The sequence below is a fragment of the Elephas maximus genome, chromosome 3 (genome assembly GCF_024166365.1).
Source record: "Elephas maximus indicus isolate mEleMax1 chromosome 3, mEleMax1 primary haplotype, whole genome shotgun sequence".
NCBI lineage: Eukaryota > Metazoa > Chordata > Mammalia > Proboscidea > Elephantidae > Elephas > Elephas maximus.
The window spans coordinates 43,547,526-43,574,972 of NC_064821.1; the positions used below are offsets into that span (position 1 = coordinate 43,547,526).

Here is a 27,447-nt window from a genome sequence, read left to right on the forward strand (position 1 = left end):
AGGCCTGCCCATCTACTTCCAAAAAATCAGCCATGAAAACCCTATGGAGCACAGTTCATCTCTGACACACATGCGGTCACCATGAGCTGGATCAACTCGATGATAACTGGCTTTGGTTCCCAAATTAGTCACTGGCTCCTAGTTTTTTCTCTTGGCTCCTCTGGCCGCTTCTGTCCCTCCTTCACACACCTTTAACACCGCACAAGTTCCCTGGAGGTTTGAGAGAAGTGCAGCAGAACTGCAACACAGGACAAAAATCTTAAACTTTGGTCCCAGTCAATATGGACCTGACTTAAAGAGAAAATGGGCAACTTACCAGGGCATGGTGGCCCCCCAGGGGCATCTTCAACCCTGACTTGGCTTGCCTGCAGGTGTCTGCCTACCCTCAGGACCCTTTCTTCTTCCAACCTCTTACCTTCCCTCCATCTCCTGATGTTCACCATGGCCAGGGGACCATATCAAATTGTGTCAGTTTATTTTGCAAAACAAATTAACCCTCTTCCTCTTCCACCACTCATCTGTCAGTTTGTCATGCTGCGGTGGCTTGCATGTTGCTGTGATCCTGGATGCTCTGCCACCGGCATTTCAAATACCAGCAGGGTCACCCATAGTAGACAGGTTTCGGCTGAGCTTCCAGACTAAGACAGGCTAGGAAGAAAGGTCTGGAGAACTACTTCTAAAAATTAGCCGATAAAAATTTAATGGATCACAACAGAACGTTGTCCAACTTGCTTGCTTTGGACACATCATCAAGAGGGACCAATTGCTACAGGATGACACTGGTGAAGTAGAGAGCCAGCAAGGCCCTCGGTGACATGGATTGGCAGAGGAGCCACAACGATGGACTCGAACATGCTGGCGGTCAAGAGGATGATGGCAGGCCGGGCAACGACTCCTTCTGTTGTGCCTAAGGTCGCCATGAGTCGGCGTCAACTTGACAGCAGCTATCTGTCTGTCTCTCTTCATTCTTGCCCATCTCAGTAGAAGAGGCAAACCAATCAACACAGAGAATTGGAAAAAGCCTTGAAACTGAATTTTTTTTTCATCTCCAGGCAGATCAAATTTTTCAGCAGCACGCGTTCCACCTGCACAAGACAATTCATTAGAGCGCGAAACCCGGGTCTTTCTTTCCTCTTCCTGATAACCAAAAAAAAAAAAAAAAAAAAGCCCAAACAGTGCCGTCGAGTCAATTCTGACTCATAGCGACCCTATAGGACAGAGTAGAACTGCCCCATAGAGTTTCCAAGGAGCGCCTGGCGGATGTGAACTGCCAACCCTTTGGTTAGCAGCTGTAGCACTTAACCACTGTGCCACCAGGGTTTCCCTCTTCCTGTTACATAAGTATATTTTAATGGACAGCAGAGGTTTGGCAATTTTTGTGGAGGGACTTCAGCTGCAGGACCATTGTAATGTGAGTTATGTTGTTTGTGGGCCTCTCAGCACCGTCTCCTCCCGCCTGCCTCCAACTCTCAAATACCCCCCCATTTCCCTCCCCTGTACCCAGCTGGGGTTTGCAGCTGGGCAATCTCACCTGTGGAACAGCTGGGTGCTACCGGGAGCTATTCCAAAGCCTCTGGGGCTTAACCTTTGCTGCAAAGGAAAAGCAGTTTTGAGTTCCTACCCTCCACCTTTTATTTAGGGGATGGGGTTGGGGGCAAGAAGACAGGGGAAGCAGAGAAGACAGTAGAGGGAAGGCTTTAAAGAAACTTGTAATAATTTTAATCAGCATTTTCCCTTCCATTTAAAATCACGGACTTAGCTACTTAATCAAATGTCATGCTTGTACATTTGCCTCCTTGGGGGCAAAATGAACAATGGCAGCTCAATTTGGCTTTGGATGGGTTTTAAAAATAGTCAAGACTGAGAAGGCCATTAGGTAAATCAGTGGCTACACAAGTCTGAGATAGCTTCCAAGAGAGCCTCCTGCAGGGCTTGGCCTGCTCCTTTGCTGGGGAACTAGGGAAGGGGGAGAGGTGAGGGGACTCAGCAAGGCCCTTGGTGGCCACCCGGGGTTCAAGGGCGTGATTTCTTCTGGGTCCTACAGAGATCAGAAGGGCCATAGGTCATGGACCAGAAGGGGCAAAGGGATCCGAAGATCTTACCATGGTGGACACATTGGAAAAGTCCCTTTTTGCACATGCTGAAGCTGATAGGCATGGGTGCATGTGTGTACCTGCATGTGGGTGTGTACACGTGTGCATGGGTGTGTGTACGTGCGTGCGTACGTGTGCGTGTGTGTGTGTGTGTGTTTGTCTGGGGGCGCATGCCCACCCTACCAGTTCCTGGGAGAGGAAGAAAACGAACCAGTCAGAAATGTGGTAGCGCTGTCAAAACACAGAAAAGCAGTTACCTAAATGGTGAGATATAAGCCCTCGTTTCACTGTTTTACAGCATGTAAAAAAATGACAATGTTTTCATCAAGAGAGAAAATAAACACACACGGAATCCAAACCCATTGTTTGCAAAGAGTTGGATTAGAGTTAGCAGTGCCCCAGGAAAAAAAGATATGACCGCCCTAGTGCTAAAGGATCATTGTGAACCTGGGTTGTGGATGGAGGGTGTCTTCCCTCTCCCAAAGGATTCTGGCAACCTGTACTTAACAGCTTGGTTGTTTGAGGCTCTTGCCTCCCCTTGAGAGTTCTGCCACAGCTTATTCTTATTCCCATCTTGGTTTTCACAAAACAGTTCCACCCACTGTCTTTCTAGCCCAGGGGCTCATACTTGGGGCAGGGATCCCAAAGGTCTGTGGACAGAATTCAAAGAGACCTTAAACTTGGATAGGGAAATAAAATAAAATCTTTATTTTTGGCAGGAGTCTCTGGGGATGCAAAGGGTTAATTAACATCCTTGGCTGTTAACTGAAAGGCTGGAGGCTTGAATTTACCCCAAGGTACCTTGGAAGAAAAGCCTGGTGATCTACTTCCAAAGAATCAGCCATTGAAAACCCTGCGGAGCACAGTTCTACTCTGACACACATGGGGTTGTTATGACTTGGAATCCACTCAACGGCTATGGAAAAACTGAAATTTAGCATTTCCTTTCATTATGGATACAGGCAGCAAACCACAAAGGTGTGAGGGTACCTGTGACTGTCCGACACTGAAATCACTGATATTCTCATATTATGTCACTGCTATTGCAGAAATCCCCAGAGATGACCACTGAATATTCTGACGTCAGAATTGTGGCACTGTTTGGACTTAGCGATAGATTTTTATCTAAGGCACTACCAAAGAAGAACAAATATTACTATGCAAAATTTTATTTTGTTAATATTTTGATAATACTCTTCCATGTAATTAGTTTCCTAATAAGGATCCCTGATGGCACAAACGGTTAAGAGCTTGGCTGCTAACTGAAAGGTTCGTGGTTCAAACCCACCCAGCTGCCACGAGGGAGAAAGGCCCGGCAATTTGCCAAGAAAATCATATGAGGCAATTCTACTCTGTCATATAGGGTCCCTAGGAGTAGGAATCAACTCCATGGCACATACCCCCACCAACAGTTTCCTAATAATCCTGTGCATTTTATTTTATGCATTTAAAAGTCTCATTTGTGACAAGGTCCGGGTGCTTCCACAGGCTGCTGAAGGGGTGGGAAGGGTTCCAGGGGATAGAGCCAGTTAGGAGCCCAATCCCTTCCTCTCCCTCCCCGCCTCCCAGCCAAGGGCCTCAGCAAATTGGTGACCCCACCTCCTCTGCTCTAGCATTCTCCCGCTTGGCTCACTGGAGGCCCTTTGCCGGCGCCTCCACTTCATCCCGCTAGGTGGCAGCAGTGCGGACCCCCTTCTCTCGGCGCTGGCCTGTTATTCAAGACCTCCTCGTACTCTGTCTGCCTCTGTATGGGCTCTCCTCTTCCAAACACCTCGGGGATAGGCTCTAGAGAAGATGATCCATGAGTTTCCAGGTAGGCCAAGTGCTGACTCACCCTGGGACTTCTTTGCTCTTATTCATCATGTCTCTGGACCAGGGACTTGTTCCCAGATCACTTCATCCTTACAAAAATCTCTCTGTGGAAGGTAAGGTGAAACCCATCTTACAGATGAGGAAACTGAGGGTCAGAGAGGTTGAATAATTGCCCTCCCAGGTAGTAAACAGTGGCACTTGACCCACCCTTCCCTAGGCTCCTGTCACCAGGCTTTCCTGCTTCCTGCCCCTGCCCTTCCCAAGGCCTAGTGGGATAGAATCCTCTGGCTTGCAAAGACGTTTGGCAAATATGCTTGTGGCCTGTGAGTCTGCACCTCCGCAGGGCACTGAGAGTTGAAGCGTTGTCAGTGACTTCTCAGGGAGTCAGCAGGTCTGGTCTCCCCTAAAGGATTTTGCCCTGTGTTTCTTCTCTGGCATGGAAGGGTTCCCCTGCCAGGCGCCTGCCTTCCCTCCTTCATTCACTGTTTTGCAAACACAGCCTGATAGCACAGTGGCAGTCCTGGGGGTGAAGAAGGGGCAGGTGCTCCGTGATGAAGAGTTGCTAGGAATCTGGGAGGCTGATCTGCCCAGTGACTCCACCGGAGCTTGGGCCTAGCCAAGTAGCAGCTGCGGTTGAGGGAGGTGGGGACACCCAGCCCAGGAACTGTTGAAGCGCTCGGATAGAGGACAGGGCCAGGTTCGTGGGAGGTGCCAGAGAACTGACAAGAAACGCAGTGATTTCTTCGTCCCAGCCCCAAACACCACGAAGAGAAAGGACCCTGGTGGAGGCCCCTCCCTGCATCCAACAGACTCTTGGGCCGGCCCCTTGCGCAAAGCTACACCGAAGGAAACTTTTCCCGCTGCCCCAGCTCCACGCGCCCTCGGCCCTCTCTCAGAAACACCCCCTCCCCAAAGCAGCTCTCCGGGTCTACTGGGCGCACTAGTAACCGGGTCAGAACCTCGAACTGCTTCGCATGCCATCGGGTTACCGTGGCAACACCAGTCGGCGGCGCCCAGCGGTCCAATCCGAGCCCGCGGCCTCTCCCGAGCATTTCCCAAGGTGGGGAACAGGACAAGGCCAGGGATGGGGAAGGCGCAGATGGGTGCCCCGCCTGCGTGTCGCCCAGGCCACGCACAGCCCCGGGCGGAGAGCCGGGCCGCGGCGAGCAGGGCGGAGAGCAGGAGCCCGGCGGGTCCGGGGGCATGGGCTCCAGTCCGAGGGGCGGGGAAGGCTGGTGACGTGAGCCAGGCGGGGCTGGCGGAGTTGGGACCCACTCGGAGGCGGGGGCGAGCGCGGGGAGAGGCAGACGCGAGAGGGAGGCAGCCAAGCGGCGCGGGCGGCTCTGCGGCGGGCGGGCGGCCGGGAGGGCGCGGTGGGCGCGGGCGGCGGGGCCTCGGAATCCCCGCGCGCCTCCTCGGCGCGGCGCCGCCGCCGCGCGTCCCCACGCCCCGCGCTCCACGGCGCCCTCTCCCCTCACGCCTTCTCGAGACCGCCTCCTCCAGCCCCCAGCGCCGAGGCGGCCGTCTGCAGAGCAAGCGCCCGGACGGATCACCCAGGAAACTTGGCTGGCGCGGATAGGCGGCCAAGCTCTGGAGAGCCCCGGCCGGCGCTCAGGAGACCCACTTCTGTCCGTGTCGCCGCCGCCCGCCCTCCAGGGCCGCGCCGCCCCCTCGGCGCGGGGCTCCGGCTGGAGTCAAGAGCCGCGCGCGGCGAAACACACAGCCTGCGCCTCGGCGCCTCCGGCCTCCTCCTCGCCGCCCGGGAGGGCGCAGCCTTCTCTCCTCGAACCTGCGCCCCGCAGTTCCCGGCCAGAGCGCGCCCGCCCGCCTGCCGCCGCCTGCCTGCGCAGGGTCGCCCGGTGGGGCTGCGCGCCCCGCATCCCGGCCGGGGGCATGTGCGCCCCCGCGGGCCGCCCCGCCTGAACCATGCCCCCGCAGGGCGGCGGCGCGCCGGCCGGCATGGAGCCTCGCTTGGCCGCGCTCTGACTCCGCTCTGCGCCCGGCGGCCGGCGGCGGGCGGCGGGCGCGGCGGCCCGAGAGCCTGAGATCAGCTCCGCGGGACAGAGGCGAGCGAGCGCGGACGCCGCGCAGATGGCCCGGGCGAGCAAGGTCTGAGGCTCTGCTCCCCAAAACGTGACAATGTGGATTCAACAGCTTTTAGGACTCAGGTGAGCAGCCCGGCGCCGGTGGCTGAGTGCGTGTGGGCGCGTGTGCGTGTGCCGGGTTGGCTGGAGCAGCGCCTTCCTAAACGCTGTAAAGACAGGGCCCCCTCCTCGCTCCCTACGAACGGCCAGCTGGGTGCCCCGGGCCGGGTAGGGGCGCCTGCCTGCGGCCCGGAGCCCTCGACCCCGCAGGGAGCGGTCAGCTTGCCAGACTCTGCGCGTCCAGGGCCGGCCAGGGGTGCCCGCCCAGCTACCCAGGCAGCGGTGCTGGCCGGGCGCGCCCGCGGCGCCTGGAGCCAGCAGCGCAGTGTCCTGGCCGGCCGCCCCAGCGCGCCGTCTCCCCCGGGATGGCCCCGGGCGAGCCGCACGGACCACTGGGCGCGGCGGGCTCGGGCACTGGGGCGGGGGCCGGGGCCTGGGAAGCCAGAGCTCCCCGCTGCCAGCGGGAGCTGCGCGGGCGGAGTTGGAGAAAAGCAGCACAAAGAGCCTATCTGCCGGCCCTTTCCTTTCCTCAGGGGCCCAAGGGCTGAGCAGGGGCCTCCAGGATCCCAGCTGCCTACCCAGCTGTTTGTCAGTGACCTCTGGGTCCGACGGGCGCGCACAGCTGGCGGGCAGCTGGGATGGGAGGCAAATGGGCTGTACGGGGGCGCTGGCGGGCGCGGGCGGGCGCCCCCCTCCCCCATGGCCCGCCGGCAGATCCTCCGCAGGTGCGTCCCAGGGCTTGTCTATGCCTTGGATTCCAGGGCCGGCTGGAGTACCACGGATTCGAGTGCGGAGCCCGCGGTGGGGAGCCCAGTATGACCCTGTTTGGCAAACTTTGCCTGGCCTTCGGCAGCGCGCCAGCTTCCGTAGCCCCTGCCTCTGTAGCCTAGGGCCCAGGGCACAGTCGTCCCCTTTGCAAGACAGATACTATCAACTGTCACCGTCCCGCACCGGGGCTCTGCTGAGCTGGTGCGTCCGGTCCCGGGTTGGACCGAGACCGGGGAGGACCGAGGCGGAGGCGGAGAAAACCGGCGTGCGCTTCTGGAGCCTGTCCACTGGGATGCGCTGCGTTCCTGCTTTGGAGAGAAAAGGGACTAGTTACAAAAGCAGAGCCGGCTCCCTTAGTGCACCCCCCCCCCCAAAAAAAGCTCGGCATTGGGCTGAGGGACGATCAAGCACGCGCCCTGATTTTGAGAAATAAAAAGGGAGCAGGGTCCTCCAAATGCTTTTTAGCTACCTTTGATGCCTGAGACAATTCAGCACTCCAGGGTTAAACACTATTTAAAACCTCTAGTGAAAATTCTCAAATGTTATTTTTTGCCTTTTTCTGAGAAGCTGCATTTTTTTCTGAGTGACTAGGTCTCCTTCGCCAGCGTGGCCATTAAGAGGTTAATAACGAATCAGATCGTGTTGGGTATTGACTGGGTGGGAATCAATGCTGTGTGCTGGGGCTAGAAAAGGTCTAGGCTCCAGGTGATGCTGGGACACAGGCAAAATGAAACGAGCAAGGCTTGACCTTCATGACCAGGACCCAGGTGCGCTGCTGGCTCTGCTCAGGCTTGCTGGGCAGCCTCAGCCAGACCCAAGGGTCTTGTGAATGACCAGCAGTTCCCTACCAGGTCCTGGCCCTTGGAGCGCCTTCCGGCTCCTGGGGCTTCCGGAGCTGCCGTCAGACACTTGATTACTGACGGCAAGTTATTTGAATCGACATGTTTTTATTGCTAAGTTGCTGGATGGGGAAATGATTATATTTTGATACCGGAGAGGAGAAGAGAGTAAATGTCATGCAAAGAAACCTCTTTGTTAGTTCCGGATTCATTAAACCATTTCTTCTAAAGCATCGTCCCCAAGTGAGATCTTGTTGGGGTTTTGCTTTAGAAAATTGTTCTTTTGTGTTTTTGAAGTTTGACCTTTGGTTCCCCCCCGCCCCCCACCCCCCCATTTTGTGTTGGCATAAGAGATTTCTGTAGGTGTGCCTGTAAGGACAAGCTTTTACCTATCTGGATCCTGACAGGAGAGCTCTGGTCTGTGGATGTCAGCTCCTGGGCGGCAGAGGGGTCCGTGCAGGCGGCTCTGTGTTTTACATCCTGCCAGGCACAGTGATGAAGAGTGACGAGATGTGGAGGTGTGCTTTTCCAGGGAAGACGGTGAGCTTGCAAGCCGTCACCTGTCTTACAAGCCATACTGCTCAGCAGGTGAGCACTGAACATCTTGTTGCTGAGCTACCAGTCTGCTTACGACAGGCAGACTCTGATCCTTCGGCTGAGCGTGGTCCTAGGTGACAAGGTGACAGAAGGCAGCTCGCTCTGCCGGGCTGGAGGCTGAGCGTTCCCTGAGGGGCTTCTCTGCTCTGGTTTCTTCTGAGACAATGTCTGCGCTGGGTTATTGGTTCTGCGTTTGAACTAAGCTGTGTGCGAGCCTTTTTCTCTTTAGGAGGGAGAGAGAGAAGCTTACTGAGTCTTACAAGAGTTGTTTTTATGCCTTTTTTTGGTGGCGGTGGTATGAAAGCTCCAGAGATGCTTTCCGTCAGTGCTGAGAAAGGTAACTCTTGAAGGAGACCCACCAGCCTGACAAGTTGGATTTGAACTCACACATCAACAAGCCTCCAGAGCAGCTTGCAGGGGGTGCTTACTCAGCAAGCAGCCCGGAGTTCTCCCCCACTGAGGACTCTGACTGCCCGGCCAGTAGCGGCCTCTGAGCCTGCAAAACTTGGACACCGTAGCTTTGTCTGGCTTTGATCAGGGCTCTGATTGTCCAACCAAAGGCATTTGTTAGGCTACACTCAGAGATGCATTGCCTAACAGGCTGCCACCGGCCATGTCCCCTGGGGTCACACTGCCTGGTCTCACACCCACGAGGTTCCGTTGGTCATCCCTTCTGTCTTTGAAGCCCTGGGTACGTGCAGGTGCAGTGAGTGTGTGTAAAGATCACATGTGGCGCTGTCTTCATTTGTGGGCACCTTGCCTGTGTTTGGGCCTCCTCACAGAGTCATGGTGGCTGGATGCCACCACTCTGCCTGTCAGTCCCCCAGCAGCTGGGTCTGCAAAGCTGGGCTTTAGGGCGTGGAGTCATACTCCATCCACAAACATCATGCTCCTGGTGAGTCCTGGCTCTCTCCTGCTTCCAGCTGCTGCTCCTAATTGTATGCAACTGGAATCCAACTCTTGCCAGTAGATCCCATACACATTGGGGAGGATAATGCTTGAATATGGTAGTTTTAGGAGGCAGTTCAAATCAGCCGAGCACAGGGGTGCAGCCCCCTCCACCACCTAGAATGGATTGCGGCCCCTTCGCCCTAGCCTGTCTTCTGCTTATTTATCTTCATCACCTGCTACCCGTTGCGTCTGTGTACTCTGAAGGGTGATTGTGGGGAAGCAGGGCAAGGCAGCTTGGCGTTTCTTGGCTCAGCAGCTGAGATGGATCCACGCCTCGCTGAGATGGCTGTCTCTGGGTCCCTGGGGAGGGAGCAGCCTGCCTCCCCCAACCCTGCCAGGGCTCTGAGTGGGTGAGAGTGGGAATGGCTGACTCCCAGCCTCATCATCCCAGCCCCGCTGACCCACCACAAACAAGGTACTTGGCAGATATCGGCTTGACATGCTTGCTGAGTCCTGGTTTGCCGGGCGTTTTTGTGGGAGGATCACAAGCAAGTGTGACAGTGACAGCTGCACCTGGGACTGGAGGAAAGGGGTACATGCAAAGCCAGGAGGGCCCACTGCCCCAGTGGCCGTGAGCGGGCAGAGCCCAGAGGCTCCTCTCCAGGTTACGTAAGAGTCATTTCCTTCAAACACGTAGTTGCCAAGTTTTCTTCAAAGGGTTACAAGTCAGTAGAGACCAAGTGGATGTAAAGATTAGCTTGGAAAGCCAAATATATCCTTGATCTAGATTTCTGTGTTTGAAGTCTAACTCGAGAGGGTTTCTCCTTCCTGTGCCAATCAGACCCCAAGGGGGAGGCAGCGTGGGGGCTCTCTCCTGCTCCAGTGGATCAGCCAGGCGGCCAGCTTTTTCTCTAAGACCCCTTCCAGGAATTCAAAGGAGCGGTGAGTCATGAGGCCTGGGAGTGGGGAGTGGCGGTTACGTAAGGCAGATTAACTCTCAGTTAATCTGGCTTCAGGAGAAAGTCTGTCCATGTCAAGCGTGGGATCAGATGTACCTCCTGGAGAGGACTGGAATGGGCTGCCCCCTTTTTGGGGGCAGCACTGTGTACCCCAGCAATCAAGTCAGAGCGATCAAATGCTTCTTGGACACCAGGTCCCTGAAGCCTTTGCAAACTGGCTATGAGGAGTACTTGTTCTGCTACTGCTGGGAACAAGGGAATGACAGCTGCCTAGTTTGTCCCCGGAGCCTCTGGACGAGGCCTGGGTTAATTGGGACACTAGGCGCAGGGAGGTGGCTGGGGCTGACCTGTGTCAGGGCTTCTGCCTCTCTCTCTCTGGAAGGGGCCCCCGGGGATGGTAAAGGGGCCCTGGGGACAGTGAAGGGCCAGATGCCCACTGTTTGTCTGTGGGATCTCAGTAGTTGATAAATATCTCCAAAATGACCTCTGGTTTCATGTGTGGGAGAGGAGGACAGCATGTTGGGAGTCATGTGTTTACATCCGACGGCATCACTAACTGCTGGACCCTGGGTGGGGCAGGGGCAGGGGGACTTGGACTTCCATCCACATCTCTGATTTGTGCATTCTGCAAAACGGTGTCACTTTATTCCTTTATTATCAGCCCCCCCCCCCAAAATAAATAAAAAAGGCCGATGGCAGCAATGCTCTGCGCTTTGGTCCTGTCAACCACAGCCTTCCAGCCCATCCTCAGCTATACTGGTTCTACCCACTGGACTTTCTGATGTCGCTGCATTTTCTTTAGGAGGCTGGCCAAGAAGGGTTGGCATGGCCAGGCCTCTCTGCCTTTCCACCATTCCTGGTCTTACATCTGGGCCGTCACCTGGGCAGTGTTGCTCTGAGGCTTTGCTGCCACCCTCCCTGGGGATGTTGATGCTCCAGGCATTGCTCCTTACACTCTGCCTGTCTGTGATTTCAGGAACTGCCTGGAATGGAGCAGAAACAGCCACGCCTGGCACTTAAGCCTGGCAGTGGAGACCCAAGGGGGTGTGTCCACCGGGGAAATGCTTAGGGACCTATGGGTTTTTGGTTTTGCATTGGAGAGGAGCCCAGGGACTCCTAGGGGCAGGGACTGTGTCTCCTTCATTACATCTTGGGAAGAGTGTCTGGTGCATAGTAAATGCTCAGGAAATGTCTGTGAAAAGACTAAGTGTATCCCCATGGCCTGGTGCCCTTGTTTTATTGAGCACCGTCTTTGTGCACCACTCCTCTCTTCGGCACTGAAACCCAGGGAAGGATGTCCGGCCAGGGCCAGCTTGAGCTGTAGGCTCTGTCCTGCCGCCCAAATGACTTTACTTCTTCAACTTGCTGGTGCTTGCAATTCCACCATTAGAGATGCATTTCTTTGGCTATGATTTCATCACAGTTGGAATGCATTCATGCCCTGGAAAGCTATCCATCAAGTTTTGTTTCTGTCATTACCAGTTTAGTATGAGTGACAGTATCAGATTTTTAACTGATTGGGAGGAAGGGTGGCTATAGATGGGAAGAGAACATGATGGCAGCTGGCACACCTGGCAGTGGGGTAGGGGTGAGGAAGGCAGCATCAAGGGAGGATAGGGGAACACGTTGTGTTGGAGGGTGCTTGGGGCATCAAAGTCAAACCTATTGGCCTTAAATTGGGTGGAGACCTCCCCTTGCCCTCAGCTTTCTTGGGGACTGGAGCAGTTTATATGATTACTAGGGAAGAGTTAACTAGAGAGAGTAGCCACATTAAAAAAAATAAAAAGGAAACAGATTAAGTTAATTTTGATAATCTATTTAAGTTAACCCAATATATCCAAAATATTATCATTTCAATATGTAATCAATACACAATGGTATTCATAAGATACTTTACATTCTTGGGAAAACCTAATGACATAGTGGTATAAGAGCTGCAGCTGCTAACCAAAAGGTCGGCAGTTCGAATACACCAGGCTGTCCTTGGAAACGCTATGGGGCAGTTCTACTCTGTCCTGTAGGATTGCTGTGAGTCGGAATCGACTCAATGGCAACACATTTGGTTTGGTTTTGGTTTACATTCTTGTTCCATACTGAGTCTTTGAAATCAGACGTGTAATTTATGCTCAGAGCCTATCTCATTTGGACTAGCCACATTTTGAAGGCTCAGTAGCCACATGGGACCAGTGGCTACCATATTGGACACTTGCTGTAGAAATTCAGAACTGAGAAACGTCATTTATTTAATGCCTGCCGTCTCCCCAGCCTGTGTCTACCCCTGGCACCATCGCTCAGTTGGTGTCAGCTCTGAGGTGGGCCAGGCTGGCCAGCAGCTGTCAAGACTCAATGTCGGACATTTGCTGAGAGTCAGCTTGGTGCCTGGTTTGTGTGATAGGTCAAATGACGAGCTGGAGGCAGCGTGCCTCAGAGCCAGCCCTGGCCTAACCAGCTAGGTGCTGGAAGAGCACACAGCAGGGAAGGACAGACATCTCATATTGGCCTGAGAGCAGCAGGCAGCAAGAATGCACTAAATCCACCTGATCGAGGGTGGGGCCTTCATTCTTTACCTTGTGCCCCTATACCCATGGCAGGACTGAGGTTCCTCTGGGCCACATTGGACCTCCCTGGGGGAGGAGAGACTGTGAATGGCCAAGGCCTGTCTTATTTGCAAACATTCAGGACCATCATTTCAGAGAAGGGTGTGCATGTATCAGGTACGTATGTGTGTGTATTGGATGTGTGTGTTGCATATGTGTGTCGTGTGTGCATGCATGCCTGTGTGTGGCGCATGCATGTGTGTATGTTAGGTGTATGTGTGTGTGCATTTGTGTACATACAAATGTGTGTTGTGTTTTGTATGTGCATGTGCACGTGTGTGTTGGGGTTGTGTGTGCATTTGTTTGTTGTGTGTACATATGTGTGTTGTGTGTGCCCGCCCATCCATATGTGTGTGTGTGTTGGAGGTATTGGGAGCTAGTGGGTATCATTGCAGTTATTCTCAGGAGCTTCCACCCCAGGTGAAGAAAACAAAAACAAAAACAAGCCCACTGCCATTGAGTCAGTTCTGACTCGTAGAGACCTTGTAGGACAGAGTAGAACTGCTCCATTGCGTTTCCAGGGCTGTAAACCTTTAAAGGAGCAGACTGCCACATCTTTCTCCCGTGGAGCAGCTGCTAGGTTCTAACTGCCAACCTTTCGGTTAGCAGCCGAGCTCTTAAACACTGTGCCACCAGGTCTCCTTCTAGGTGAAGAAACCTGGTTTTAAAACAAAACGTCTCCTACTGAGGGACTTATCAGTGTTGCTCACAGAAACGTGTCTGAACAAGAAGACGCGGAACATGAGACAGTCAGAAGCAGGCTGCTAATGCATGCACAGAGAAGCTCTGCTCCAGATGGGCTGATGAGCGCTGCTTTCCTCACTGCCCGGGTGCTTGATGGGCTCCTGTGGGGATTCTGACAGTGCCTTGGCATTGACACGCCCATGTCACCTGTGGTCTCAAGGAGCACAATGGATCACCTGGGGAGTATTGGGCCCCAGTGCCAGCGTGGCCTTTGGCAGTGTGGCTTGACCTGTGAAATAAGATGAGCCCAGGAGACATGCGTCCAGAGCTTCTAGATATGGTGTACTTGGCTATAACCTGGTGATCATACTGGCCACCCTTGTGTATCAACAGAAAAGATTTGTATTGTGGGCCAGTTCCTCGGTTTGGGAGCTCTGTTTACCCAGAGGCAGCTTAGAAGAAAGGCCTGGCCATCAGCTTCTGAAATATCAGGCATGGAAAGCCCTGTGGAGCATAGTTCTACTCTGACACAGATGAGGTTGCCATGAGTTGGAGTCAACTCTACAGAGACTGGTTTTTCACTGGTTTAAATTAAAAGGGAGCCCTGGCGATACAGTGATTAGGCATTCAGCTGCCAACCAAAAGAGTGGAAGTTCGAATCCTTCAGCTACTACTTGGAATTCCTATGGGGCAGTTCTGCTCTGTCCTATAGGGTTGCTATGAGTCAGAACTGACTCTATGGCAACAGGTTTTTTTTTTTTTTTTGTCTTTTTTCACTTTAAAGGTGAACTCTTTGAGCCTCGCAGTGTTTCCCAGTTTGACCTGATTTAAATTATTTTCAACTCACTGGCTTAGTTAAGTAGGGCACAGGTTCATTCTAAGAGCCTTAAATTCAAACTTAAGGAACTTTGGGGCAACTGAGTAGCAGCAGAGTAGTTGTTCTTTGGCCAAATCCAATGCTACAACCTAGTTCTATTAGCTAACGTGAGGTTTCTAGCAAAAGAATGGTAAGGAGGGTAATTAAACACTAGTGGTTCCTGCAGTGAAGTTTCAGGAGGTGGGAAGGGGCTTAATAGTGACTGACAGGCTACAGTGTGCCAGTGCTGTGCAAGGCAGATTTATGTTGTTTCATGAATCCCTGGTCCTGAAACAAGAATGTTTAGGTTGGAGGAAGGGAAAGTAATACTAGCTTCATAAAATTAATTGAGGATGTCAGTTTTTTAATAGCACTTTCTTGATGCCAGGCTTGCCTGGCGTCAAGAAAGTGCTATTAAAAAACTGACATTCTCAATTAATTTTATGAAGCTTGTATTACCCTGATATCAAAGACAACACAAAAGCTAATAATAATAATAACAAAAACACTAAATAATAAAAACTATAGACCAATATCACTTGTGAAAATAAACACAAAATATTATCAAATAGAATTCAGCAATTAAAAATAAAATTATATACCATGACCAAGTGGGGTTCATTCCATGGATGCAAGACTGGTTCAATATTTGAAAATCATTCACTTCAATTCCTCATATTAAAAGGCTAAAGAAAGAAAGCCACATGATTATATCAGTCAACGCTGAAAATGCATTTGGCAAAATTCAACACTTATTCATGATAAAGATACTGAGAAAAATAGGACTAGAGGGGAACTTCCTTAACTTGATGAAGAACATCTACAAGAAACTACAACTAGCATCATACTCAATGGTGAGAGACTGAGCACTTTTCCCTTAAAATCAGGAACAGGATAAGTATATCTGTTCTCACTACCCTTACTCAACTTAATGCTGGAAGTTCTATCCAGTGCAGTAAGGCAAGAAAAGAAAATAAAAGGAATACAGATCAGAAAGGAAGAAATACAACTGCCCCTATTTGCAGATGATATAATTGTCTACATAGAAAATCCCAAGTAATTTAGTTTTGAGTTAATATATAAAAAACTTCTTGAAGTAATAAGTGAGTTTTGCAAGGTTGCAGGATATAAGATAAACATACAAAAATCAATTGTATTTCTGTATACTAGCAGTGGGCATGTGGACACTGAAATTAAAAACATAATGTCATTTATGATAGCTCTAAATGAAATACTTAGGTGCAAATGTAACAAAACATGTACAAGACTTGTATGCTGAACATGACACAACCCTGATGAAAAAATCAAAGAAGATCTAAATAAATGGAGAGACATACTATATTCATAGACTGGAAGACCCAACATAGTAAAGATGTCAATCCTCCTCAAATTGATGTACAACGTAATTCTTACCAAAATCCTAGCAAGATTTTTGCACGTGTAGATAAGATTATTCTAACATTTGTATGGAAATGAAAAGAAACTAAAATAGTTAAACTAATTTTGAAAAGAATAATGAGGTGGTAGGAATCAGTCTAACTGATTTTAAGACTTATTAATAGCTACAATAGTCAAGACTGTGGTATTGGTAGGCTGCTTGGGTGTTGCAAATGGGTAACATGCTTGGCAGCCAACTGAAAGGTTGGAGATTGGAGTCCACCCAGAGGCACCTTGGAAGAAAGGCCTGGCAATCTACTTCCAAAAGGTCATAGCCATTGAAAACCCTGTGGAGCACAGTTGTACTCCAAAACACAGAATTAGCATGGCAGCAACTGGTTTTTTAGTATTGGTAGAAGGATAAACACATAGGCCAATGAAAAAGAGCAGAGACTTAAGATGTTGTTGTTGTTGGGTGCCGTTGAGTCAATTCTGACTCACAACGACCCTGTGTACAACAGAACAAAACACTGCCCCATCCTGCTCCGTCCTCACAATCCTTGTTATGCTCAAGCCCATTGTTGCAGCCACTGTGTTAATCCATCTTGCCAAGGGTCTTCCTCTTTTTTGCTGACCCTCAAGCGTGATGTCCTTCTCCAGGGACTGATCCCTCCTGATAACATGTCCAAAGTATGTGAGACACAGTTTCATCATCCTCGCTTCTAAGGAGCATTCTTTTTTTACCTCTTCCAAGACAGATTTGTTTGCTCTTTTGGCAGTCCACAGTACATTCAGTATTCTTCACCAGCACGATTCAAAGGCGCCACTTCTTCTTTAGTCTGCCTTATTCATCATCCAGCTTTTGCGTGCATATGAGGCGATCCAAAACACCATGACTTGGGTCAGGCGCACCTTAGTCTTCAAGGTGACGTCTTTGCTCTTCAACACTTTAAAGAGGTCTTTTGCAGCAGATTTGCCCAATGCAATGTGTTTTTTGATTTCTTGACTGCTGCTTTCATGGGTGTTGATTGTAGATCTAAGTAAAACGAAATCCTTGACAGCTTCAGTCTTTTCTCCTTTTATCATGATGTTGTTCATTGGTCCAGTTGTGAGGATTTTGTTTTCTTTATGTTGAGGTGTAATCTGTACTGAAGGCTGTGGTCTTTGATCTTCATTAGTAAGTGCTTCAAGTCCTCTTCATTTTCAGCGTGCAAGGTTGTGTCATCTGCATAATGCAGGTTGTTAATGAGTCTTCCTCCAATCCTGATGACCTGTTCTTCACATAGTTCAGCTTCTCGCATTATTTGCTCAGCATACAGATTAAATAGGTATGGTGAAAGGATGCAACCCTGACGCACATCTTTCCTGACTTTAAATCACGCAGTATCCCCTTGTTCTGTCTAAACAACTGCCTCTTGATCTATCTATGTACAGGTTCTTCATGAGCACAATTAAGCGCTCTGGAATTCCCATTCTTCTCAGTGTTACCGTAATTTGTTATGATCCACACAGTCGAATGCCTTAGCAAAGTCAATAAAACACAGGTAAACATCTTTCTGGTATTCTCTGCTTTCAGCCAGGATCCATCTGACATCAGCAATGATATCCCTGGTTCCATATCCTCTTCTGAATCGGCCCTGAATTTCTGGCATTTCCCTGTCGATATACTGCTGAAGCCACTTTCCAATGATCTTCAGCAAAATTTTACTTGTGTGTGATATTAACGATATTGTTTGATACTTTCCTCATTCGGTGGATCACCTTTCTAGGGAAAAGGCATAAATATGAATCTCTTCCAGTCGATTGGCCAGGTAGCTGTCTTCCAAATTTCTTGGTTTAGACAAGTGAGCACTTCCAGCATTGCATCCATTTGTTGAAACATCCCAGTAGGTATTCTGTCAATTCCTGGAGCCTGGGTTTTGCCAATGCCTTCTCACATGAATGTGCTCAACTGATTTTTGACAAAGGGGCAAATTCAGTGGAGGGAGGATAGACTTCGTAACAAATAATACTGGAACAGTTCGGCATCTATCAGCAAACTGAATAATAACCTAAGTGTCACACCTTATCCCTAATTTAACTGCAAATGATTCACAGATTTAAATATAAAACTATTAAACTTTTGGAAAAAACATAGGAGGAAGATCTTTGGGATCCACAGCTAGGCAAAGAGTTTTTAGACTTGATAGCAAAAGCATGACCCATAAAAGGAAAAACTGAAAAAAATCTAACTGGATCAAAATTAAAAATTTTACTCTGTGAAAGACTCTGTCAAGAAGATGAGAAGACAATCTATGGGCTGAGATGAAGTACATGAAAACTATATATCTGGCAAAGGACTAATATCTAGACTATATAGAAAAATCACAAAACTCACAGTTTAGGAAAAAAAATGCACTTCAATTAGGCAATGGGCAAAAAACAAGAAGATCTATTTCTTCAAAGAGTATAGATACAGATGGCAAATAAACATGTGAAAAGATGTTCAATATCATTAGCCTTTAGGGGGATGCAAATTAAACCTTAGTGAGATGTCCCTACATGCTTATTAGACTGGCTAAAATGAAAAAAAATTGTGCCAACACCAAATGCTGGCAAGGATGTGGAGAAACTGGATAACTCCTACATTGCTGGTGGGAATATAAAATGTTATAGCAACTCTGGAAAACAGTTGGCTGTGTCTTAAGAAGCTAAACATCCAGCTACCATATGACTGAGCAGTTGCACTCCTGGACATTTATCCTGGAGACGTGAAAATTTACGTACATGCAAAAACCTATACACAGATGTTTGTAGCTGCTAGCTTTCTTTACAGTGGCCCCAAACTGTAAACAACATAGCTGTCTTTCAGTGGGTGAGTGGTAAAATAAACTGTGGCCTATCCATGCCATGGAATACTACTCAGCACTAAAGAGGAACAAACTATTGATACACTCAACAACCTGGATGAATCTCCAGAGGGTATATCTGAGTGAAAAAAGCCAATCCCCAAAGGTTACATACTGTAGGATTCCTTTTATATAACATCCTTGAAATGACAAAGTTATAAAACTGGAGACCGTATTGGTGTTGCCGGGGTTAAGGAGGAGGTAGGGGCAGGAGGGGAGTGCCTGGGTGGTACAAACAGTTAATGTGCTTGGTTTCTAACTGAAAGATTGGAGGTTCGAGTCCACCTAGAGGTGCCTCAGAAGAAAGGCCTGGCAACCTACTTCTGAAAAATCAGCCACTGAAAACCCTGTGGAGCACAGATCTAGTATGACACATGTGGGGTGGCCATGAGTCATTTTTTTTATTAGGGCAGGAGGAAAGTGGATGTGGCTATAAAAGAGCAATACGAGGGTCCTTGTGGTGATGGAAACATTCTGTATCTTGACTGTGTCAGTATCAGTATCCTTGTGATGTTATACAATAGTTTTGCAAATTTGGGAACACTGTGTAAGAGGTACACACGATCTGTTTCTTACAACTGCATGTGAATCTACAGCTATCTTAAAATTAAGTTTAAAAAAAAATTAACATCCCCTCATCTTCCAACGATTAGCAGCCCAGTGGTTTGTTTCTTTGAGGTTTGCGTGTGTGTGTGAGAAAGGATGTGTGTTTGTGAGTGAGAGTATGTGCGAGTGTGAATGTGAGTGTAAGAGTATGTATGAGTGTGAGAGTATATGTGAGTGTGAGTGAGAATATCTGTGTGTGAGTGTGAGTATGTGTGTGAGAGTATGTGTGAGTGTGACAGTGTGTGGGAGTATGTGTGTGAGAGTACGAGAGTATGTGTGTGAGTGTGAGTATGTGAGTGTGTGTGTGAGACTGTGTGCATGTGAGAGTGTGAAAGTATGTGTGAGTGTGTGTGTGTGAGTGTGTGTGTGAGACTGTGTGAGTGTGAGAATATGTGTGAGTGCAAGAATATGTGTGAATGTGTGCGTATGTGTGTGTGTGACTCTGAGAGTGTGTGTGTGTTTAACCTCTTTAAAGAACCTGCATTTGGACTTAATGAGTCAGTGGCCCTGTGGAAGTGGGGGAAAGGCTAAAAAAATTGCCTAACAAAGTGTGCCATGTTGTGTTTCTGCTGCATTTTCTAGAACACAGAGCGTAGTAGCACCTGAACGTGCAGCATTGCTAATGTTACGAGATCCATCATCGGTGACAATAATAAACGACCGGGTGCATAATTATTGGATAAGAAGAGCTGTCCAGATTTTACATAAATCAGGTCAGCCCTGAAAGTGGAGCAGCTTTTTTGGGGACAGCCCCACTTTCCTACCCTAGCCGGTAGGGTGGCTGGCTGCACAGCCGTACTCCATGGGTTTTGAGTCAAACACAAAGCCAGTTAGTTCCTTGTTTCCAGATCAGTGAAACATGAACCTAAAGTCTGGGAAGGCGGAAGGTCATTTTGTGACTTTCCTGTCATCATTACTTGGTTTTAGCCTTTATGATAAAAGAGCAGGTGTTGAGGGTGGGGTGCTCTGTGAGTGTTTGTTGAATGAAGTAGGTGATACCATGGTAACTAGAATGCTGTGTCCTGGATTTGACCATAAGCTTCGGAGATCCCAGGAACTAGACCTGTTACTTCTTTTTTCTGTCCATTCATACGCAGATAGGAGGGGGCGGAATGCATACTAGTTCCAGGGCTTCCCGTAACCAGGCTCTGCACTAAGCGGTCCAGTCAAACCGCATTGTATCAGTCCATCCTTATGCTGACCTTTCAAACTGGTCACTCTCATTTTGCACAGGAGGAAACTAGAGCCCAGAGAGGTTAAGTAATTTGCCCGAGTTCACACAGCTAGCTAATGGGAGAGCTGGGATTTGACCCCAGGTTTCTTGGACCCCAAGACCCATTCCCACCATTTGTTTGTCAGTGTGTCATACTGTGGTGGCTTGTGTGTTGCTGAAAGCTCTGCTACTGGTATTGCAAACACCAGCAGGGCCACCCATGGTAGACAGGTTTCAGTGGAGGATCTAGAGTAAGACAGACTAGGAAGAAGGACCTGGCGGTCTTCTTCTGAAAAAACTGGCCAGTGAAAACATGATGGATAGCAGTGGAACATTGTCTGATATAGTGCCAGAAGATGAGCCCCTCAGGCTGGAAGACACACAAAATGCCACTGGGGAAGAGTTGCCGCCTCAAAGTAGAGTTGACCTTAATGGCATGGATAAAGTCAAGCTTTCAGGACCTTCATTTGCTGATGTGGCACTACTTAAAAGGAAAAAGAAACAGCTGCAAACATCCATTAATAATCAGGACATGGAATGTACAAAGTATGAATCAAGGAAAATTTGAAGTTGTAAACAGTGAAAGGAATGCTTGAAGGTCAATATCCTAGGCATTAGTGAGCTGAAATGGACTGATATTGGCCGTTTTGAATTGGACAGTTTTTTTTTTTCTTTATGGTCTACTATGCTGGGAATGACAGCTTGAAGATGAATGGTGTTGCATTCATCTTCAAAGGGAACACTTCAAGATCTATCCTGAAATATAATGTTGTCAGTGATAGGATAATATCCATACGCTTACAAGGAAGACCAGTTAGTCAAATTTACACACCAACTACTAATGCCAAAGATGAAGAAATTGAAGATGTTTATCAACTTCAGCAGTCTGAAGCTGATCAGACATGCAACCAGAATGCATTGATAATTACTGGTAATTGGAAAGTGAAAATTGGAAATGAAGAAGGATTGGTAGTTTGGAAAATATGGCTTCATAATAGAAACGACGTCAGAGATCGCATGACAGAATTTTCAAGACCAACAACTTCTTCATTGCAAATACCTTTTTCAACAACATAAACAGCCACTTTCTACGTGAACCTCACTGGATGGAATACACCGGAATCAAATCGACCACATCCGTGAAAGGAGACAATGGAGAAGCTCAATATCATCAGTTAGAACAAGGTCAGGGGTTGACTGCAGAACAGACCATCAGTTGCTCATCTGCAAATTCGAGAAGAAGCTGAAGAAGAGTAGAACAAGCCAATGAGAGCCAAAGTACGACCTTGAGTATATCCCACCTGAATTTAGAGATCATCTCAAGAATAGACTTGATGCATTAAACGCTAATGATCAAAGACCAGACTAATTGTGGAATGACATCAAGGACGTCATACATGAGGAAAGCAAAAGGTCATTAAGAAGAAGAAGAAAAAAAAAAGAACAAAATGGATGGCAAAAGAGACTCTGAAACTTGCTCTTGAACAGAGAGTAGCTAAAGCAAATGGAAGAAATGATGAAGTAAAAGAGCTGAACAGAAGATTTAAAAGGGCCGTTTGAGAAGACAGAGTAAAGGATTAGAAGGACATGTGCAAAGACCTGGAGTTAGAAAACCAAAAGGGAAAAACATGCTCTACATTTCTCAATCTGAAAGAACTGGGGGAAGAAAAAAAAAAAGTTCAAGCCTTGAGTTGCAATATTGAAGGATTCTATGGGCAAAATCTTGAGTGATGCAGGAAGCATCAAAAGTAGATGGAAGGAATACAGTATCACTGTACCAAAAAGAATTGGTCGATGTTCAACCACTTCAGGATGTAGCATATGATCAAGAACCTATGGAACTGAAGGAAGAGGTCCAAGGTGCACTGAAGGCATTGGCAAAAAACAAGGTTCCAGGAATTGACAGAATGCAATTTGTTGCAGTGTTTCAACAAATGAATGCAACACCGGAAGCAGTCACTTGTCTATGCCAAGAAATTTGGAAAACAGCTACTTGGCCAACTGACTGGAAGAGATCCATATTTGTGCCCATTCCAAAGAAAGGTGATCCAACAGAATGTGGAAATTTTCAAATACTGTTAATGTCACACGTAAGGAGAATTTTACTGAAGATAATTCAAAAAACAGTTGCAGCAGTACATTGACAGGGAACTGCCAGAAATTCAAGCTGGATTCAGAAGAGGATGTGGAAGGAGGGATATCATTGCTGAAGTCAGATGTATCTTGACTAAAAGCAGAGAATGCCAGAAAGATACTTACTTGTGTTTTATTTCCTGTGCAAAGGCATTCGACTGTGTGGATTATAACAAAATTCTGAATAACATTTCAAAGAATGGGAATTCCAGAACACTTATTCGTGCTCATGTGGAAGCTGTACCTAGACCAAGAGGCAGTTGTTGGAACAGAACAAGGGGATACTGAATGGTTTAAAATCAGGAAAGATGTGCGTTAAGGTTCTATCCTTATACTTATTTAGTCTGTATGCTGATTAAATAATCTGAGAAGCTGGAAGAAGAATGTGGCATCAGGATTGAAGGAAGATTTATTAACAACATTTGATATGCAGATGACACAACCTTGGCTTGGTGAAAGTGAAGAAGACTTGAAGCACTTACTAATGAATCAAAGACTACGGCCTTTAGTATGGATTGCACCTCAACATAAAAAAAAAAAAAATAAGGAAAACAAAAATCCACACAACTGGACCAATAAGCAGCATCATGATAAAGAGAGAAAATATTGAAATTGTCAAAGATGTCGTTTTACTTGTATCTACAATCAATGTCCTTGGAAACAGCAGTCAAGAAATCAAACAACACATTACATTGGGCAAATGTGTTGCAAAAGACCTCTTTAAAGTCTTGAAGAGGAAAGATGTTACCTTGAGGACTAAGGTGAGCCTGACCCAAGCCATGGTATTTTCAATTGCCTCATATGCATGTGAAAACTGGAAGACAGAAGAAGAATTGATGCCTTTGAGTTATGGTGTTGACTAAGAATATTGAATATACCATGGACTGCCAGAGGAATGGACAAATCTGTCTTGGAGGAGGTACAACCAGAATGCTCCTTAGAAGCGTACTTGTACATGTTCTCAGGCGCAGGACTGAGCAGTTCTTCATTCTGTTGTACATAAGGTCACTATGAGTGAGAACCGACTTGATGGCACCTAACAATAACAACAAGGTCATTCATGCTCTTTTCATTGTCCCCTATGGCTCCATGTTTTGTGTAATATCTACTTCTCACTTCCTTTTTTAAGTTATACATTGGCCTTTGGGGAAAAACAGAACAAAAATTAAAAATTAACCTTTAAGGACCCAACCAGTCTGAGTTCAGACCATGGCTTTACGGTTCAGCCCTCGTATTCAGTCAACTGTGACATTGCAAGCCCTCCTGGCACCCACGACGTGAAGGAAAAGTTTCACAGTCTAGGTGAGGAATTGTTTTGCAACAAAGAATTAATGAAATGTCATAAGGGAATGAAAGCAGATCCGTGGCACAGATACTATTATCCAACCTATTTAATAATTAAAAATAATTATGTCACCAAGTCCATGGGGGCCCCTCCTGAGAGTGTGGATGAAATTAAACTGTGGAAATTAATGAATGGTCACATTGAGAAAGTTGGGTTTAGCCCAATTTAGAAGTCTGAGTAGAAGGGGTTGTACACCGTGAGGATGTCTGTGTGTGTATGCGTGTGTGGATGTGTATTTATTGAGATATAATTTATAGTCCACAAAATTCACCCATTTCAATATACAATTCAGTGATTTTTAGTAAATTTACCAAGTTGTTCATCCTTCACCACAATCCAGTTTTAGAACATTTCCAAGTCCGCCCCCCAAGATCCCTCATGTCTGTGTACCGTGAACCCCTATTCCTACCCTCACACCCAGGCAACCCCCATCTGCTTTCTGTCTCTATGTATTTGCCTTGTGGTACAAACAATTAAGCACTCAACTACTAACTGAAAGGTTTGTGGTTCAAATCCACCCAGAGGCACCTTGGAAGAAAGGCCTGGCAGCCTGCTTTTGAAAGCTCACATCCTTGAAAACCCCATGACGCACAGTTCTACTCTGACGCACATGGGTCACCGTGAGTCAGAATCAATTCAGTGGCGATTGATTTGGTTATTGGTTTGGATATTTCCTACAACTGGAATCATACAAAATGTAGGCTTTTTGGTTTAGCTTTTGTTTTACCTAGTACGATGTTGGGGTTCACCCGTGTTGTATCACGTATCAGTACTTCATTCCTTTTTATTCTGGAGTAATATTCCGTTGAGGAACACCCTCAGCCAAATGGACTGACACAGTGGCTACAACAATGGGCTCAAACACAGCAGTGATTATGAGGGTGTCACAGGACTGGGCCGTGTTTGGTTCTATTGTACATAGAGTCACTGAGAGTCGGAACCAACTTAACAGCATTTAACAACACAGCAGTGATATTCCGTTGTATGAATATACCACAGTTTGCCTGTCCATAGTTGCTGGGCATTTGGGTTATTTCCAGTTTGGGCTATTACAGATGCTGCTGCTATGAACATTCCCGTGCAAGCCTTTGTGATAACGTGTGTTTGCATTTCTCTTGCCATTTCATACACTTTATAACCACAGACGTAAATGCTTGCGTGCTACTTGTGGTTGTTAGTTGCCGTTGATTCGACTCTGACTCATGACAACACCATATACAACAGAATGAAATATTGCCCATCATGAATCATCTTCTGAATTGTTGATATGGCCAAGTCCTCTGTTGTGGCTCCTGTGTCTTTTGTGTGCCTTCTGACCTGGGGGGACCTCATCTTCCAGCACCTATCAGACCACATTCTGTCGTAAACCATAGAATTTTCACTGGCTGGTTTTCGGAAGTAGATCGCTAGGCCTTTCTTCCTAGTCTGTCTGTCTTAGTTTGGAAGCTCCACTAAAACCTGTCCACCATGGTGACCCTGCTAGTATTTGAATTACCAGTGGTATAGCTTCCAGCATCATAGCAACATGCAAGCCACCACAGTATCTATGACAAACCGACAGGCGGGGGTGGTGGTACGTGTTCCCAGGTTGATGGAAATGCTGCTAGTCCAGGTATCCTTGTTCCACCTTTGGTTTTAGTTTTGTTCCTGCCCTTTGCTCTAAACAGCAGCTCTGACTACACATTGCCCGTTTTGTATTTGTTCACTTTTCACTGGATAAACATTTACTGAGTGTCAGCTCTGTCTCGCCACAGTGCTGGGTCTTGGTCACAGATAAGATGAGACAGGTTTCTGCTCTGCCTTGGTTCAGAGATAATATGTGGGGTTGGGGTGGGGCAGGGGCACCTTTTGACTCCTTGGCAGAAGGGCTCCTAGCCAGCCTGGTTCAGGTGACTGATGTCAGCCAGTACGTGGCCTGGGGTAGGAGGGGAGGGGGCTTCCAGCAATGGGCCCCTAAAGCTTCCTTCTCCAGCTGTGAGGGTGGCGTGGACTGCAGGTGCTCCCAGAGAACCTAAAGGAGGCAGCTGTGTTTATCTTGGATCATATGCTTCCTTCTGGTGGGACAGGTGTCATTTTAGGGAAATTGCACCCTCCTGGGGGCACCTCGTATTAAAGGGCTTTAGGGCATCATTTTAGATGAAAGATGGTGTTGGCTTTGCTGGCTTAGAGAGTTTACAGAAAGAACCTGGGAGAAGAATTTTGCTGTGTGACAGATGCTGCATCGCTTGGGAAGTGGAGTCCTCAGCCTGGCTGTGCACATTCCAAGGGGGAGGTCAGTCCAGAGGGGGCAGGACCTAACTTCATACAAGGAAAAAAGGAAATACACCTCTTCCATCGTGTGAGGAGACTTGAAATCCAGCAGCCATCTGTCCCTCAGCCTGCATTTCAGGTGGTGGGGTGTGAGGACTGCAGCTCCTGGCTTCTCCCTAGGCTGTTCTGTGTATGTGAACAAGGGTCACGGCCCAGCTGGCCCTAGAGAGTCTGCTGTCAGGTGCCAGGTGGTCAGCTGGTGTCAAGAGCAATGGCTCCCCAGGCCTGGGAACGATGAAGAGTGTTCAGCTCTGATGACCAGCTGGTTGCTTGGTATTTGCTCGCACAAGTGTTGTAATGAGAAGGATTCTGAGTTCTCCTTGAGGCTGAGAGAGGAAAATGTGCCCATAGGCAGCTGGTCATGCCTGTCCTGGACACGGAATGGGAGAATGGTTACCTGGGTGCCACGTAACATACCTACATCAGTCCCCTTCTTCCCCCAAGGAGAGCTGACTCCAGGCTGGCCAGTCAGGGGCTAAACGCCTTCACTGAGGCATGTGTGTGTGCAGAATATATATGTATTTGTGTGCATGTTTGTGCATGTGTGTTTGTGTATGTGTGTGAGTGTATGCATGTGTGTGTGTGTGTGATTATGCATGTGTATGTTTATGTATGTCTGTGTGTATGTAGGTGTGTGTACATGTGTGTACGCATGCACACACACACACATATGGAATTGACTCCCGTTATCCATGAATTCTATATTCCAGAATTCACCATTCCTTAAACATATTTGCAGCCCTTCTGCGATCATTCACAGACATGAGCATACACAGAACAATGAAAAATTCCCAGCTGAGGTTGAACAAGGCTGGTTGGTTTTTGCTATTTCAGTGTTCTTGGGGATGTTATAGAATGTAACTACTTCAAATCACGAGGATAGACTATGTACCTACATAAATATGTGTGCGTGTGCACTTGCAGAGTACTTACGTCATGTCAGCCACTGTTCCAAGCACCCCATGTATCTTAATTTCTTTAATTCTTACGGCACCCCCATAAAGTAGTAGGTACTTTAATTATCTCCTTTTTCCAGGCAAAGCACAGAGAGGTTAAGTAACTTACCCAAGGTCACACAGCAAGCCCATGGCAGAGCTGGGATTCAGACCAGGCAGTTGGGCTCCACAGTCTTGTCATCTGAACCATGACATTATGTTCTTCCTAGTCTAAAAGACAACGTATTGGGTTTGAATGTATTTAAGGTGTATGACACTTACGAAGCCCCTGGCAGGCAGCCAAATGTGGGCTGTGAGCTGGCATCCAGAGCCAGTCTCATCTATGCCTGGGTCTCTGTGAACCTACCTGGGTACCCAGCCCTGGGCCAGCTGCTGGGGG

At 48.1% G+C, this 27,447-nt stretch overlaps 1 protein-coding gene across 7 annotated transcripts in view; it reads left to right on the plus strand.

The window, feature by feature from the left end:
- The first annotated feature begins 5,984 nt into the window (after positions 1–5,984).
- Positions 5,985–27,447, plus strand: part of AJAP1 (adherens junctions associated protein 1) — a 180,802-nt gene continuing 159,339 nt past the window's right edge. For 6 of the 7 annotated variants that reach the window (XR_007516514.1, XR_007516515.1, XM_049877723.1 and 3 more), the window contains exon 1: positions 5,985–6,073. Coding sequence is in view for 4 of the 7 variants with exons in the window: in XM_049877723.1 (XP_049733680.1) it covers positions 6,045–6,073 (29 nt within the window). In the remaining 3 variants the exon portion in view is untranslated. Of the gene's footprint in view, positions 6,074–10,031; positions 10,087–27,447 lie in introns of those variants that run through there. The other variant, XM_049877720.1, reaches the window with a different exon arrangement.